Here is an 18,264-nt window from a genome sequence, read left to right as displayed (position 1 = left end):
GGAGGCACGCCGGAGAAAATAAACGGCACGGTCTCGAATCTCGTGCGAATAACGCGATAACGATTGCCGGGTTCGCGCGATACCACAAGAAGAAGGTGGGTCACGTGATTTGTGGCCGTGCGAGAGACGATCTCGTCGTAGGGGAGAGACGGTCGTTGGGACGGACGCCGGTTATGTGTTGCATACTGATGCACTAGTGTGTGCATTCGGTTCAGATCCGTATCTGCGTACAGGCTATGTACTACAAGTCTGGTTGTGCCAAGCGGATCGGACACACCATCGATTTTTTTTTTAGGGGAAATAAACCTGTTTCTTGTCCTAGGGAGGGACATTTTCTCCGGTAATTCGGCAAATTCTATCTTCCCACGTTGAAGAAACCATTAAAATGTCAAACGTCAATCGAATTTCTACTTAAATTTGTGATAAAAACTCATGATAAAATATTAATCTTCAATCATCATATTTACTATTCTTTAAATTTTAATTATATGTCATATATTAAAACTAAAATTACAAAGATTCTTTTAAAATAAAGTTTTTTTATTTAAAATTAGAAATGAAAAATTTGCGTATCATTAAACTGTTATTTAAAAATAAAATCTTAATTCAAAAATATATTAAAATAAATAAACACAAATAATAAACTAAAAATATTAATTTATATCCAAAATCATTTAAGCAAATTATATTTCTAAATCAACAGTTATACAATATTAATGTAATATGGGATTTAATATAATTATAATATAAATAACTACTTAGAGTATTTTTTTAAATATGTTGTTAAGTTTAAAATTTTCGGAATATAGAGAGGTGTTATCTCAGGTATTGCGAGTGTAGAAAAATCTTACCATCATCCGGGAGCGTTGCCAGGTTGCGTGTTACGTGCGAACTACCCTGAAATTATCGCGCTGCGCTCTGTGATTAACCGATTCGGCATTTTTCTCGTTGCCGTGTGTTTCGCCCACGTCCCTTTCAACCTTTGAACCAGTCTTAACCGCCCATGCTCAAAATGATTGACAGTAAACGAATTATCGGGTTCTCTTATGAAATGTGAATACGATAAAAGCTGAAGAATTTATTTCCTTTCCATATCGTTAATCTCTTTTGTCTTTCGATATAGAGTATGATTAAACAATAGTTCAAAAAAAAAAATTGCATATAATTGAGATATTGTGTATAAAACATAACTGAAAGAATTTATAATTTTTATTAATACTACAAAGCATAAAGTTCAAATTTTTTCAATCTGTTCAATAAATTATAAAGAAATATATATACGTTGCAAATCTAAAAAAAAAATCATAAATAAAATATAAAAATCTTATCTGAAATATTAAATTATAATAATAGAAAATATATTCATTATAATATATTCATTGCACAAACAATTTGTTGATATGAGATTTGCATAATACAAATATTGGCAGCGGAGAGTTTCCAGAATCTATGATTATCTTAACAGGCCGCTTTTCATACATAATCTCAAAATAAGGCCCGTCAACGATCACCGAAATCATTATTTATTACTTGCTGTACTGCACTTAGCGACCGTCGTACATATGTGTAAACCAAAAGTGATAAAAAGAGAACGAACGGGAGAGAAGAGGGAGATTCCCGCCTGGCCCCGGCGGCGGTTCTTAAATCATAATCCCCTCAAAATATTCAATTACACCGGCATTGTTTAGTCGTTGATGCATAGCGCGGTAACACGCGACGTGCACCGGCTCCACCTTTGCACGCATCCACTTACGTGGGATACAAAGCACGTGTGATAGCCGTCGATGTGTGTGCGTGATACCCACGACCCACACTCGATGGAACATCGCCCACACTGCTATTGGTCCATTAGCCAAATAATGAGTACCTAACGCGCCACGTCCCACGCGCTAATTTCACGGTGGTTTAGGAAGCGTTAATTAATTTAGACAAATCACCCTGCACGTTCATTAGCATTAATTCATCGCCGTGATGATGGTCGACGTGAGTTACATTGTAGCGTGCGATTCGACGTGTCTACCGTCGACGACGAGACTCGTCGATGCGGTAGGTATTGATATATCGCAAAGAAATAGTTTGCCACGTGTGAATGTAGCGAGAAGATAATAGCATATTTCGTTTGTATATTTTGTATATTTATCGCAGATAAATATACAAAATATCGATCTTTTGAGTTTAAAATTATAAAAAAAAAAAAGTTTTTAAAAATTTTTGGAAGTTCAGAAAATATAGAAGTAAAATATAACTTTTTAATATAATTTTCATTTAACATTATTTTTTATTTAATTTTGAAAACTTTTATTTACACATTAAATTTTCACAAACTAAACACTTGTATCTTTTGAAATTTTATTTAATTTAAAACATAATAGAAAAATCATATTTAAGAGAATATAATATATATAAATTTAAAATCAAATAATTATATAGAATGTTAATTTAAAAAAATATTAAAATTTAAAGAAAGTTATTTCTAACTTGAAATAATATTATGTCAAGTACTTTGATAGATATCTAAGATTAATGATTATTGAAAGTATCACAGTCAGTAACATTTATGATCTCCAAGAATTCGCAATTTTCTATGCTCTTATCTCAAACATAAAATGCTTTACATGTTCGCAATGGCAGACGTCCAAAAGGTCGGTCAACACTATTATTATTATACGATAGGCTAAATGCAGTTATAGTGCAGTTAGTTCCAGTTTAAAGATTTATAATATCTGAATACAAGTGTGAAAAATATTATATCTCAAATATCCATTAGGATAATAATATACATATGTGTATACAAACTTAAACATATTTCTTGTTATCAAATTCAAATTATTACATGAAAATAATAAAAATTTAATAAAATAGATAACAACAAATTTATTAATAATGTGAAATTTTATATAACGCAGAGTGAAATTAATAAGATTTTATTAAAGAAATATAGAAAATAGGATTATCAATTTTCGTGCAATTAGAAATCATTTTTTTCACTATAATTTTCACCAAGAATCTCTTCGAAAAAAAATCACTGTTTCTGCACATAAACTAAATATTTTTCACAGACACATCTGAAAATATGTCTCAATTGAAAATGTCTTTGATTAACGCGCTGCTACAGGTAGCTTGACGCGCGATGTGCGCGAATTGATAAACGTGAAAAACGATCGAACATATAAAGTCCATTCACGCCCACGTCGACGTCTACCCACGCGATTGATACTATCATGCTAATCAGACCACATTCACGTGTCACCGTGTCGGCGTCCTTATCCCATACCTTATCGTCAGATTATCATTTAGTATCACATTGTGCACGCTCGAGGGCGAAATGTTTTAGTCTAACTATTTGTAACGGGTGGACTTGTAAAAGTGCAAAAGTTTATTTTCCATTTTACAAATTGCGAACAATCATATCAGAAAGAAGAATTAATGGAGTGAGCGTTGATTAAACAAAAACAAAAAAAAAAAAGAATTTAAATAATCGATATTTAATATATCATACATTTTTTTAAACTACACATATAAAGTTTATGTAATTCTGAATTAAATGTTAATTCTCTAAAAAATTTAAAAAAAAAAGAAAAAAAGAAAAAATAAATTATAGGAATTAGAATTATAAGCAATTTTCATATCTCTATAAAAATTTTATTTATAAAAATAATCTATATTTTGTCTAGATGACAAAATTAATTATCTCTCCAATATTAATTATCCTTCCTGCTCTCGAGTTCCCTCAAGGGATCGACAAGCTGAATAGTATCGGATAGCATCGTATTGGACGCAACATGTGCATATACGTGCGAGTCCTGACGATTTTTCGTGGTCCTTAATCGTGTAGTGTCGAAACTTCGATCTGATTTATCGTTTATCGTCGATAATACCTACGAAGGTGTACGCGGCCGATCCATCACTCTTTCGCGTTCGAATTATTCGAGGTACATGAACGACGGTGTTGCCGTTGATTTCAGAAGGGAGAAAGATCGCATAAATATGTACATAAACATTGATATGAATAATGGCGCGTAACTTTTGAAGTGCAATCTTAAAAATGAGTGTGTAATGCATGCTTATAAGGCAAAGATGAATCGCTCGTATATGCATTAGTTTATTTTAAAAGAACAACATTAACATTTCGGAAATTTATTTATACCTTTAGGATAAAAAAAATCGGAATCTTTAAAGCAAATAAATTTTAAGACTCATATTTTATACTTAATGTTAAGTTTAATTATAAATTTCTTAATTATAAATTTTAATTATAGATTTCTTCATTTGGAATTTTTTTTTTAAATTGAAATTGCTTCTAAATTATTTGTAAAATTAATAGGTTAAAATAGTGGCGATAATCTCTTTAAATGTATTGTATAAATCAAATCATATAGTAATTCATGTTTTTTTTTTTTAAAGAATAATACATTATTTATATTCCAATAAATAAGTCCAGTGATCCAATTAATATAAGGTGCATCGATCATAAAATGGATTGATCCAATTACGGACTAATATTCGAACATGTAAATTTTTTTTATTAGAAAAAGAAAAACATTTCTCATCGGACTCATGCTATATGCTTTGATCTTCCCACACATATGTCCTGCAGAAGTTCCCCCATAATAGATCTTGATTCAAAAGGACTCGTGGATATTGTCGATCGGAGCATCTCGATGGAAGGTAATAGTAGAAGATCAAGTCCATTAGTTAGCGCAAACCGCTCGTCAAACAAGCCCCTGCATACGTAATGCGCGATGATAACGTCGTGTCTCATAATAATGCGTGATGTATTGAGCGACATGTTTCTCACTTGTCGTGTACCGTATAGAGAATTTATATTTCGCGATAGATTTTAATAATTCGCTTTGAACTATGTATGTTAAATTGCACTAGAAAATATGCGCTTCGATTGCCCACTGTTTTAATTTTCCAATTTAATTGAAAAAAAATATTTTATTAACATTTTAATTTTCAACATATTATTTTTAAATTTTACACTCTCATTATTAGTAAATTATAAGATTCAGTAACATTAATTAAGAAATTTAAGAACATAAATATAAAATTTAGAATACTCATCGCATGGCTATTTAATATTACTTTTAATTTAAATTTAACAATAACTAAATATTATGTTCAGTGAATTAAAATAAAAATTTAGCACTGAAAAATATAAACAAATGCAACTCATATTAATAATCTTGCTCCACTATTTTATATGATACTTCACATGCATAACAAATATATGATGATACAGTGTATACATCCGCATTTCTAATGCCGATCGTTCTTTTTACATTGCATCAACCTACGCACTTGAATAAAGGTAACGGAAACGATTGATATCGTGGTCAAAGCTTATTTCTACTAGATCAACTGGTTTCGTAAATATATAATGTGGGGTGTAGCCAGTGTACTTTATCACTACGTACATATACATTTATGTACACATGATTGCAATCGCATGTTAGTAAAGTATGTAGATAGCAACGATGGTATACTTTATAAATGTCCTCAAATAAATCGTATGGCAGGATTTAATAGGTCAGAATGTCCGGCAAATTAAAATTTGATTTAAATTTAAATAAAAAAAATGACCATTTAATAATTATCACTTTAACTTGCTGTAAATTCCGTCAGAAATTATTTCGTTCAATAAAAAAGATGTAATCAGTATTTAAGGCATATTATTTCTTTCTTTCATAAAATATTGCATCATATAATTTAATTTAAAGAAGCTAAAAACGCAAAAATTATAAATTAAATGTATATTATGTTATTTTTTTCCTACAAATAAATAATATAAATTTGTTTCTATAATTGAATTAAATTTATACAAAACCGTATTTGTAATAAAAAATTTTAAGTCTACTTATAAACTTGTTAGAGCTCATTATTATAAAATTTAGATTACTCATCACTACTTCATTTATAAAATATTTAATTTATGAATTAATATTGTAAATATTGAATTATACAATTAGATGAAATTTAATTAAAGTTACTATTATGTTTTCATGAATCGTTATTTGTTATACATTTTAATAACTTTATATCGCGAGGTAATGAGCCGAGAGAAATAATTAGATATCTCGCATAAATAATTGTATGAGAACAATCCAGGTAGCAAGATATTCTGGCGGTCCTGCGGACAACCTATTCTCGCCGAATTCTTGGCAGCGATGTGGTCAAAGAATATCTTTGAGATTCTCGTACAAGTCAGCGAGATGACGGGATACATTTGAGTGTATCATAAATCCGATTATCCGACAGCACGTGCGAAAGTGTATCCGTGCTTTATTCCGGATATTTACTACGTTTCGTATTTCGAATAAAATAGATATCTTGACTCTATATATCGCAATTTTGTAATTAGATTAAAAAGGAATGAGTCGCAAATGAGAATTGTTTAAAAATATTATAAATTATTATCTAATATTAAACTTATTTTTCGATAATGTGTTCTTCAATTTTTAATTATATTATATTTTTACATATTTTGTTTATAGTATTTTTATAATTTATAAAGAAAACCATCCGACAATAACATTATGCAATTTGAATTCAATTTTAATCTTATCAAATTAAATTGTACATTAATTTTACGTTAAAAAATAATATCTACAATCCGCACACTATATCAAACTTAAAAAAAAATATTTGACTAATATTTCATAAAAAGTACATTATTTTTGCATGCTAATCATATTCTAATGCTAAACCTGTGAAACATTTGAAAGTTATTTCCCATCTAATTACCTCATAAATAATATAAATAATATAAAACTATCAAAAATATTCGATCCAACTTTCCCATGATACTCACGCGGTAATTAATGGATACATGTGCTACAAGGTGCGGAAAGGAAGTAGTTTATAGATACATCGCATGCTTAGATTAGGGTGTCTCATGGCAAAGGACCGTGTGCATCTGCATTTGCGGACACAGCTTGTAGACACAAACTGTGACGCAAAATGTCAGTCATTTATCTATCTCGTTTTATAAAGCAAAGAATATGTCCTTATAGAAAAAAAGCATCCGGCATGTTCTTGAAAATGTTGCATGATCGATGAAACACGTATGTTAACGTCTAACTTGCGGGTATAAATAATACGGTGATTAAGAGATTTCCCGTTGAAAAACGTTTCAAAATATTAACAGTAATTTCGTGATTGAAGGCTCGACATTAAAGGTTGTAATGAGCATACCATATTTTTAAGATTACTTAAAAGTAATACGAACTGAGCAATAAATAATTATGAAAGTTTTAGACAATATTAAAATGACAAAATTGATGGAAACCAGTAGGTATTATTTAGAGTGATTCTTTATTATTTAAATTAATATTTCATATAAAAAAATATTTTATTTAATTTTGAATTATTCAACTTATGTCTAATTATAAGAATCACTAAAAATTGTTGCAAATAAACATATATGATAAATATATATAATTAATTTAATAACATATTATTTATTAATAAAAAAATTGTTGCCTAATTATTATCTAAAATGCAGATTATTTAATTCTTAATTTATTTCTCGAAAAATATATTTTTAAAGGCATACGATAAATGTTTTTATTATTTACATAAAAATTTAAAGCACTTTTTCTAAATATATATAATTTTCTTTTAACGATGCTGTGTAAAAAGGAGTTATCTAAACATAATTTTACGGCATAATCCTCTACGTTTACAGTCGACTTTTTTGGGAGAATCCCGTGATTCTCAGGCCGTAATAGAGACGTTGAAAGATCAGGCCCGGTTAAACCGTAGTCATATCGACTGTGTGATCGTTCGGAGGGCGTGGCGCCGCGCCGGTACACTTGAAGATCGTTTGACACAAAAGCTGATCCGCTTCCTCCGGGCCATGTTATTAACTTAACATACCTATACGTTCGATCTCTCACGACCGAACATCGACCGAGATCAATCGCGAGTACCTTATTCATCGCCGACGCGCCCAAAACTCCTTTTAAAACTCGCCGAAGAATCCACTCTCTCTCTCTCTCTCTTTTACTTTCTTTTGTTTTATTCGCCTGCGGACTCGCTATCATCAACGATGTCGAGAAATATTTTAAATAATTTGAAAATATATGCAAAAATATATTAGTATCGACATTCTGATAAAAAAAAAAAGATAAAAGAGAAAGAGAGAGATTCATAATTATATATAATAAGTATATTTTTTGATAAAAATATCTACTTATATGTACACAATATAAATAAAATGTGATTGATACGTATATATGTATATGTTAAGATAAATATGTATATGTAAAAGTTTTAAAAGTTTTTATTTTTTTTTCCTTGTATGATATTACTTGTTTTTCAATTGTTCGGAATACTGTACGAATATGTCATGAAAAAAATTCGGTTTACTATTTGTCATTCTGTATAAAAAAATGTAATCGCGCAATATAACTTTAAAATAATTGTTTGCAAATGTTCCAAGTATTTATTGTTGAATATAATTGGTATATTTTTAAAAATTATTCGTCATTTCAGATATTAAAAAAAAATTTATAATGGATATGAAAAAAATAATTTGGATTAATAAAAAATTTAATTGGATTGAAAATGCTGTTTTAATTTGTTTCTCTGCACGAGTCTTGTTCGTGAGTTAAGCTTTATTGTGAAAATGTAACAGTATAGAAAGAGAAAGAGAGAGAGTGTTTCATCCAAAATATTTTTAAAATAACTATTTTTTCAATTATTTTATTAAAAATAAAGTTAAAAAAAATTTCTTATATTTTATTTTAAGATAAAATAAATGTATGTACATTCTTTGCATTTGACAAAAAAAAAATGTAGCATGGTTGAAATTGTGGCAAAAAAATAGATCTATTATTAATTGTTACAATTATTGCTATGCAATAATTTATTTTATTTTCAATAGAAAATCCAAATGATATTAAATAATTTTAATTGCGAATTAATAAAACATAATACTGTAATTGAGTGTAGTAAAATTGTCTATATATTTTTTAATAAATAAAGAGATAAAAAAGTAAATGTTTATTATAAATCTGTCGACCTTGAAAAGTTCAATGAATTAAATACGTTATTACGCAACGCTCTCGTGCAACGTTTACATATCGTTCATTCACTCGCACGTGGGTGTCCAGTGTCCAGCTGTTCAGTCCACGTGACTGTCATGACTCGCCACTCAACTTCTCGCCACTGTTTAGGCGCGAAGTTGAGCACAAAGATTATCGTAATCGTTGCCGACAGAGTCGATTGTTCAACATGTAATGGATAAGGCTTATATTAAAATCAATCATATTTACATCTTTGATTTATGCTTACGATTTCTGTCAACAATTACGGCGATCTTGATGCTCGGGCCCTGCGTAACGATGACGTGAGATTTTAGGCTAGTCCGGCTAGCCTTCGACGTAATGTATACATATATGTTTATGTACGTACCTTGCGAGGTTTCAAGGCATGCACCACTCTCGGTCGTAGATACTGCTGCGCCAACAGAAACGTGACAGAAGCGATGACTAGCAGCTCGGCGCCTTTCCGGAATATCTTGAAGTCATTGTCAACACGCCGCGATGCGTACACTCGCGTGATATTGCGAAAATATCGTGCGTACGATGATAACCGTCGCGACACGCAGGCTACCGTCGCCATTTTCAATATGGTCGACTGGCGCGTGCGCGTGTATCGTGCTCTCGTGACGTCAGAGCTTCTCCTATTACCAGTGGTGCTGTCAGAAATTTTTGCGCCTGAAGATGGCTAGATTTAATCCTTTTAATTCTTAATATTATTTTATTTATTTAATATTATGAAATGAAATATTTTGCACGATACTTCTCGCCAATTTAATTACAATTTTTCACAAGAGAGTTGTTTAATAATTTCTATAATTTGATTATAATAATATATAATTTCTATAATATGATTATTATAATTTTTAAAATTAATATACATTTTTTTTTATCGTGTTACATGCATTGTGTCGTATCAATATGAAGCTTGACGTCATTTTACAGTTGGTAACAAAACGTCGACAACGTGAACGTGGGATAAATCTAAATCGCGCTGCATTTAATTAATGAATAAGCCATAATTAGAATAATATTTTAATTTTTAATTGCGTAGCGTGAAATACGATGTTTGTGCGACTATCGGTAATTTATTAAAACCTTTGTTGTGTTCATGTAAAATTTAGCGAACATGTAAAATTTAGTCTCTAAAAGATATCACGAGTATCCAGTTACACGCGCTTTTCCCGCATTATTTTCCCGCCATAATCAACGTGAAGCTGCTAATGTCATTTCGGTGTCGGTAATGAACATCGTGAGCACGAGATGGATCGATTCTGAATCGTGACGCTTTAAATTGATGAGTAATCCACAATAGGTATATTTTAATAATATTGTAATAGAGTAATCTATAAATCCGACATGCGAAGTATCATTGTTTATGTACGGTCACACATATTGTTGTCATGTGCGCGGCGATAGCTAACGGGTGGGCAGCGATGCGACGCGCTCCATATGTTACGCATTAATTTTCGAGACGCGATTGCGAGATCGGGGGATTACGAGATTATTCTTTGATGAATAATTAACGAGTAAGCATTTCGCGTAATTATTTAATTTGTACGATTAAGTAACTCGTGAATATATCGGAGCGACGACTTTTTGTTTGAAAAAAAAATATTTTGCGCTTTATTCGCTTGAAGTAGGTATCGATGTGAAGTCATATCGATGTAAACTGCTGACGTCATTCCGGTAACGACCAAACGTTGCGAGTGCGAGACGAATGGACTCTGAATCGCGAAGCTTTAAATTGGTGAGTAATCTCTAAGTATATATTACATTTAAATAATTTTTGACTGCGTAGATTATATAAACACCTGTGACGTAGCATTGTTTACGTGCGGTCACACATTGTCATTCGCGCGGTGATAGTCGAGCACGTAGGTGAACGGCATTGCGTCGCATTAGTTTTCGAGACGCTATCGCGTATAATAGTATTACATCGAACACGATCATACATGTGATTAGAGAATATCAATTCGCGTATTACTTAATTTAATTAAACAATTAAATGTATCGCGGCGACGGCTGTTTTTCGAAGAAAATAATATTTTGCTCCGTTATTTTCGCACGCATGCGAAGTTAGTCTCTAGAGATATCGCGAGCGATCGTGAGATACCGTGAGTTTTGCGCGCTTTTTTCGCGATATTTTCCCTCTTTTTTCCGCCATAAATGAGTGCGCGCCACCTGCCATTGAATTCGAAAGTGCCGTACAAAATGCTCAACAATTATATGTATGATTAGCACGCGCGTGAACGTATTTGTTTTTGCGAGTACGCGCTTAATTGTAATTAATTGCGTTTTCGACAGTGAATATTAAGAAGCGACAACGGTGAAATAAGAGAAGAGAAAAAGGCCCAAGGCGGCATTAGGCGATAAAACATAAACTATGCTGTGTAGTTTGGCCTCTGCGCATCGCACTGGTGAGTTAAAAATATTATTTATTCTGAGATAATGGATTTGGAAAAATTATTATATATGTATGTGTATAAAATGACAAATATTCGAATCGAATCAAACAATTTAAAGTATTTTTCTGACAATTATTAATATTTAAAAATTTGCATTGATAATAAATGCAACAAAGTAAAATTTTATCTATTATTTGTTTTAATAAATTACTTGATATTAGAAGCCACTGTTTATTTAAAAATTATTTTAAAAATAATAAAGATTATATTTAAAAAATATTAAAAATTTAAATTAAGAATACAGAAATAATATTGATATATATATATATATTTCACAAATCCATTATACCTTAAAATGAGCAGCTTAAAACAAATTGAGCCAAATAATTAATCGTGTGTTTTTTGAAAAGATTAGAATTAAAATAAGTCATACAGACCTAGCAATTGATTTATTTTACTTTGTAAAAGTGTCTAATATTATTTATTTAATATTATTTATGAAAAGGATATAAATTAATAATAATTTAGCTGCAGGAGAAGGCAATAGAGTATGTTTTAAACATTTTTATTAAAATTCAAAATTCCTGGCTTTATAGATTAGCAATTTAATTCTGAAAAAAATTTAATCAATTTTTTTAAATCTACTTATTTATTACATTGTCGCAGCGCGATTTCTTCTAATTAGTAATATTACTCGAAATAGGCAATAACTAAAGGTTTGATGGCTTCCTCAAGTTAGAACACGATCTGTCCTTCGCGAAAAAACCCTCCGAGGCATACCGTAATCACGCATTAGTTATAATCGAGTTGCATGTAACCATGTAAAATAAGTTCAGATAAGTGTGGCTTGTGTACAACAATCTCGCTGTGTCATTACGAAAAAAGCAAGGACCCAATTATATTCTCCTTCCTCTCGTTCTATTCGCTTCTTTTACCTCATACTTTCATCTATTTTCTGTGTTCTTAATCAAACACAGTCCCTCTACATCCGCGGATAATCTGATATTCGTAATATATGTGCAAGGAGAAATTATCTTCCGCGAATAACTCTATATTATCGTTCTGCTCAATCATCTGTGGCGCTTTTAAACGACTATGTTACGCATTCCAAAGAGAGAGAGAGGGAAAGAGAGAGAGAGAGAGAGAGAGAGAGAGAGAGAGAGAGAAAGCTTGTACCTTCACAGATGCTTCTTACTAAAGGCGAATAAAATTAGCAAAATTATAAACCAAATAGCATAAGAATTAGTCATAAACGAAAATTAGCTTGAAATCATTAAATTGCGAGTAATAATAGTAATACTAATTATTTACAATCAGTCTCATATATAATTATTTATTTAAAAATATTATTTGATAGAATATATAATATATCGAGTTTTATATATACATATATAAATGGACAAAAATTTTTTGCGAATAAGTCTATGCATTTACGAAAGAAAATTCGGCTATCATTTTATTTGCGTCACAATATCAAAAAATAAAAATTTGTATTTTCTACAAATCAACAATTTTTTAAAAATTTGCAAATATTGAAAAAATATTTTTAAATTTATTGATAAATTTGATTTGATGACGAAATATATATTCGAAATAGAAATACGATTTTATAAGATCTGATATTAGATTTATAATAAAAAATAATGCGGAACTAATTTTTGGGTGACAAGGGTTAACTGAACCGACTCACAAATCGTCGACGTGACACATTCGCGTGTTCCTTGTACCGTTGAAAAGATAGGAATAGAACTGAAGAGGGTCGTGTAGACGAAGGATGTTATGTAACGAGACGCTTCTTCACCCACGTCCCGACACCGCGTGACGCAACGCGAAAAGAGTGTTCGAATGGCGCGTGTGCTAAAATTACGCAGGCTAATATACGCACCGGTGTTACGTTCTTAATGCGTATCGACTGCCGTTGAGCCTTTCTTGGATTCTTTATCTATCTTAAGTAATACATTTTTTAGCAAATTTTTTTTTCTAACGATGACTTATATAATAAAAAAAAAATATAATAGTCGTTGATATATTGAATATAACAGTGTTGATATATAAAAGATTTTAAATATCTAATATATAAAATTATTTTTATTTAAATATTAGAGATGTGTTTCTTTTATATATCTCAAATAAAATTTAAATAAAAATAAAAAAAAATATGTTTTAAAGTATTTTTGTAATACATACAAACGGATACTATATATATATATATATATATATATATATATATATATATATATATATATATATATATATATATATATATATATATATATATATATATATGTATATATCCAAAATCTAATATAAAAAGACATTTTTTATAATCAGAATTTAATATGTCATAAAATTTTAAATAAACATAAAAAATTTTATTATATATATTAGCCAATTATAATCATTGAAAAAAGAAAATAGTTTTTATTTCGAGAATCCAAGAGAATGTTCATGGCTTGCGGATTAAGGAAATATCCGGAAAGTATAGCAAGCTTGGACAGGCGGATAAAAATTCACTTGACTTCATGCCGCAGCTGCCGAGTCGAGTGAAATAACCGGCAATACGAGCATGCACCGACGCTGCAACCGTCTCGCGTAGCATGAGTGCATCGGAGTGCACAACGGGTTTAGCGGAGGCAACAAGTCCAGCGGTAGACTTCTCACTGTCGCAAACAAAATGTTACATTTTCCGGGAGACTTGTCACAAGTCAAAGAAAATAAAATATTTTTTTTAGAGAGAAGTAGAATTTGATTTTCAATAGAATCTCCCAATAAAATTAAATATCAATTTATATATCTCTGTAAATTTTATAGCAAATTTATTATTATTAATAAATAATCTGCATGTTTTAAATAAGTAGCAAAATAAAAAACAAAGGAGTTTGTTCTATTAATATATCTATTTTTGAAAATTATATAAAGTATTCAAATTTTCGGGTATAAGATCGATTTTGAATTTAATTATAATTTTATACTTTTTTGATACTGTATAGACATCAGGGTAAAAACTGAGCATATGATAATCGCCTCAAGATATTTTGAAATTATATATTCTTTTATATTTAAGATCTACATAAAGGATGCTTTATCAGCGCGTTAGTATCTTCACTAATTTGAATAATCAAACCTGATTTATAGTTGATCGATAAGTGTAAAGGCTACAGCAAATAAAAAATCTCTAATGATAGCAATGATATTGATAACAATTATGAAAGCATCGAGAGGTACTGTTGATATTTATCTAATAAGTTTTGATAGAGCAAAACAGTTTCATATATCTATCTTTAAAGTTTAATACGTATATAAGAGCAGCTTAAAGCTAAAAATATCCGGAACATGCGGGATAGAGTGGATTATGATAAATATTTGTGATAACGAGCAAATTGTAGCAACTTTACGCGTAAAATGCATGCAAAATGCTTAACAACCAGTTTGACTGGAAGAACGGGAAATCTTGTGCATTAACACGCTTTATATCATTATAAATACATTGTGGAAGTTAGAATCATTTAAATGCATTGTGATTTAGAGAGTATAGGAATTACTTTAATATCTTCAGTCTACTATAAACGATTTCGCGACTACTGAGAATATTATGCATAACTTTATGTATTAGAATATTATAACCACGCGCACCATTTATTTTATGTGTATGTGTATATAATTATTTACATATTAATTCTAGTTTTCTACTTTTTCAAAATAAATTTAAAAAAAATTACACACCCATTTAATATTTAAACTATCAAATGTGTCGCGCAATTATGACAAGCTTCTATTGATATAAAGTAATGTTCAGTGCATCGCCAAGATAATCAATTAGCATCGCGAAAAAGATGTAACAATTGTCAGTATGGATTTAATATACCTTTTTAAAAATAAATATCTCAATGAGGGCTGCACAGCACATTATTAGAATATTATATGCATGTGTGTATGTGTGTGTTATATAAAATATTACAAAATTTAATTCTTATAAATAGTAATAAATAAAAATAATAAAAAATCACAATATCTTTTGCCATAAAAATGTTAAAAGTTTCTTTTGGTGTGCTACCCAAATCGCTAAACGCGATCACGATAAAGATCGGAAAATAATTTAATATAATTAATAATTAATTATAATTATTATTAATAATAATTAATTATTATTCTCTTTCTCTTCTCCCTCCCTCTCTTTCTATGTCTCTTTTTCTTTAAATAAAAGTTATTTCTTTAAAAATATTATTTCTTTAAAATTAAATATATTTTGTCCGATGCTTTATCGTCTGACTTTTCGACGATTTAAATATGATTCGGATCGCGCAATAAAATAGTTGAATCGCAGGTCCGAGTAATTGACGATAAACTCAGTGATATATTAATTATTAATTTAATAATTGATTTATAATTTAAAATACATGTATAATTTAATAATTCCGTATATACGTCATAGTATGGAAAATATTTCGGCAACAAATTCAAATCAAAACATAACATGGTATACGGCCTTGACGATGTAAACATTAGCGCGCTATTGCTAATGTATTTATGGTTTAGCTTTATTATTCCCACGGCGACACTCGAACAGTAAGGAAGTAGAACGCGAAACACTCCATCAAATTTCTCTACGCAACGCGATCGCGACAAAGTATTGGGAAATAATTGATATCATAAATAATTCATTATGTTTTATACACTTAAAATTTTAAACAATACGTAATTAGATAACAAAGGATAAATCTCAAAACGCATCTTTCGCGTGATATATACACATTTAATCAAGAATCGAAATAACAAAAATCAAAATTGTAAATTATTGTTTATTAAATAAATAATGTAAAACTTCAAATACTTATATAATTTAATATTTCGTTTATCATAGTATATATGTATAGGTCGTAGTATACATTTAAATACTTCGGCAGCAAATTAATAACGTGGCCTTGTCGACGTCGAACAGTGAAGTACTAGAGCGCGAGATATTCCGTCGAATTTTTCTAAACGCGATCGCGACAAATATCGGGAAATAATTTAATATGATAAATAATTAATTATCTTTTATAATATATTATCGTAAATAATACGTAATTATATCGCAACCGTAAATCTCGAGACGCGTATTTCCCGCGTAATGTATACACATACAATTAAAAGTCAAAATGACAGGAATCAAAATTATAAATTATTATATAGTTTGTCGCGATCTTTCTCTCCCTTTATTTGCTTTAATTATTTCTTTAAAAATACTTTGTCTAATTATATTTCGACCAATACGTTATTGTTTTTTTTGACGATTTAAATACGATTCAAATTGAGAACGCGTAATAAAATAGTCGAATCGCAGATTAACCTAATGACAAGCTTCGTGATATATTAATCGATTATTTCATAAGTGATTTATAATTTAAAATACTTGTTTAATTTAATATTTCGTTTATATATACATCTTAATACGCAAAACAATTTTGGCTACGAAATATCAATAAAACGGTATGCGGCCTTGGTGATGTAAACATTGACGCGTTATTGCTAACGTATTACTTATGGCTTATCATTCGCACAACGACCCTCGAACAGTAAAGTAGTAGAGCGCAAGATACTAAAATTCTTTTTCTAAACGTGATCGCGATAAATATTGGGAAATAATTTAATATGATAAAAATAATTAATTTTCTTGTTCTCTTTTACGATATAATAAAGTGTGTGTTACGTGTGATTGGTCCGCGATCGGAAGTGCCGCTAAAAGTATTCTGCGATCGTTGTATGTACGATTAACCATAATTAATTATGTTTTTGCGAGTGACTGTGAGTGTTATTATTAAATAGCAAAGAAGAGAAGAAAAAAAGGAGCTAAAAAATATCGATATAAGGAGCAACAATATACAGTGAGTAATTTATTATTTATTCTCTTTTATTTACCTCATTTATATTATTTTTAAAATATACACATTGCACGTTCTTTTTTCATTTCTTGGATAATGTGTGTTTTCCAATTTAAATTATCGTTGACGATGACAAATCGGTTAGTACATGATTTTGATGTTTGATTAGGCTGATTGAGACACTCCGTGTGGTCTCTTGCAATCATTATGAACAATTAGCAAACAATCCAAATAAATAAAATTAACTTCATAATTAAAAATTTGTAAACGTATCAGCATAAAGCGATAGCTATTTACCAATCTAAATATTTCACGCAATTTATTCATTCAAAATTAAATCAACAGAAGTTGAAAATTATTAGTAAAATTTTTTTAATGATTCTCATTTACATTTTTTATATTTAAATATAATCTCGCATATTTGTAGTGACAATGAGTAACAATCAATTGAATGACTAATAATTAATTTCTGATGCATTGATCATTTCATGTACGACATTTATATTGTACAATTTTATAATGTATGTCTTATAATTTATTTCAAATTAACAGACAATAATTTTTTTAGCAACACATATCAAAGTAAATATTTCACGCAATTTATTTATTCAAAATCAACGATAGAAGTTGAAAATTATTAACAAAATTTTTTTAATGATTTTTATCTACATTTCTTATTCTGAAATATAATCTCACGTTATACTTATATAATTTTATAATGATAATAATTTTTAATATCCTAAACGCGATCGCGACAAATATCGACATAATTTAATAAGATTAATAATTAGTTATCTTTTGCCTATCTTAAATAATAATTATAATTTAATATTATAACTAAACATAATTATATCGCTATGATAAGTGTTTTAGCGCGTATTTCGAGTGATGTATATACACATTTAATCAAGATCGGAATCAATATTATAAATTATTATTTTGTTGCGA

General features: G+C 29.5%; 1 protein-coding gene and 1 long non-coding RNA gene across 4 annotated transcripts in view; one reads left to right on the top strand and one right to left on the bottom strand.

Moving 5' to 3' along the window:
- The window catches only part of LOC126852734 (calcium uptake protein 3, mitochondrial), a 29,486-nt gene extending 16,314 nt beyond the window's left edge, over positions 1–13,172 (bottom strand). For all 3 annotated transcript variants that reach the window (XM_050597855.1, XM_050597856.1, XM_050597857.1), the window contains exons 1-2: positions 13,146–13,172; positions 9,421–9,706 (exon numbers count right to left, since the gene is read on the bottom strand). In XM_050597855.1, coding sequence (XP_050453812.1) covers positions 9,421–9,706; positions 13,146–13,165 — 306 coding nt within the window. In that variant the 5' untranslated portion in view covers positions 13,166–13,172. The remainder of the gene's footprint in view (positions 1–9,420; positions 9,707–13,145) is intronic.
- Positions 1–18,264, top strand: part of LOC126852771 (uncharacterized) — a 242,475-nt gene that overhangs the window by 34,216 nt on the left and 189,995 nt on the right. The gene's annotated exons all lie outside the window — the stretch shown is intronic.

This window comes from Cataglyphis hispanica, chromosome 11 (assembly GCF_021464435.1).
Source record: "Cataglyphis hispanica isolate Lineage 1 chromosome 11, ULB_Chis1_1.0, whole genome shotgun sequence".
Lineage (NCBI taxonomy): Eukaryota > Metazoa > Arthropoda > Insecta > Hymenoptera > Formicidae > Cataglyphis > Cataglyphis hispanica.
The sequence above is the reverse complement of the archived record's forward strand: the minus strand, read 5'-3'. Positions and strand labels throughout refer to the sequence as shown.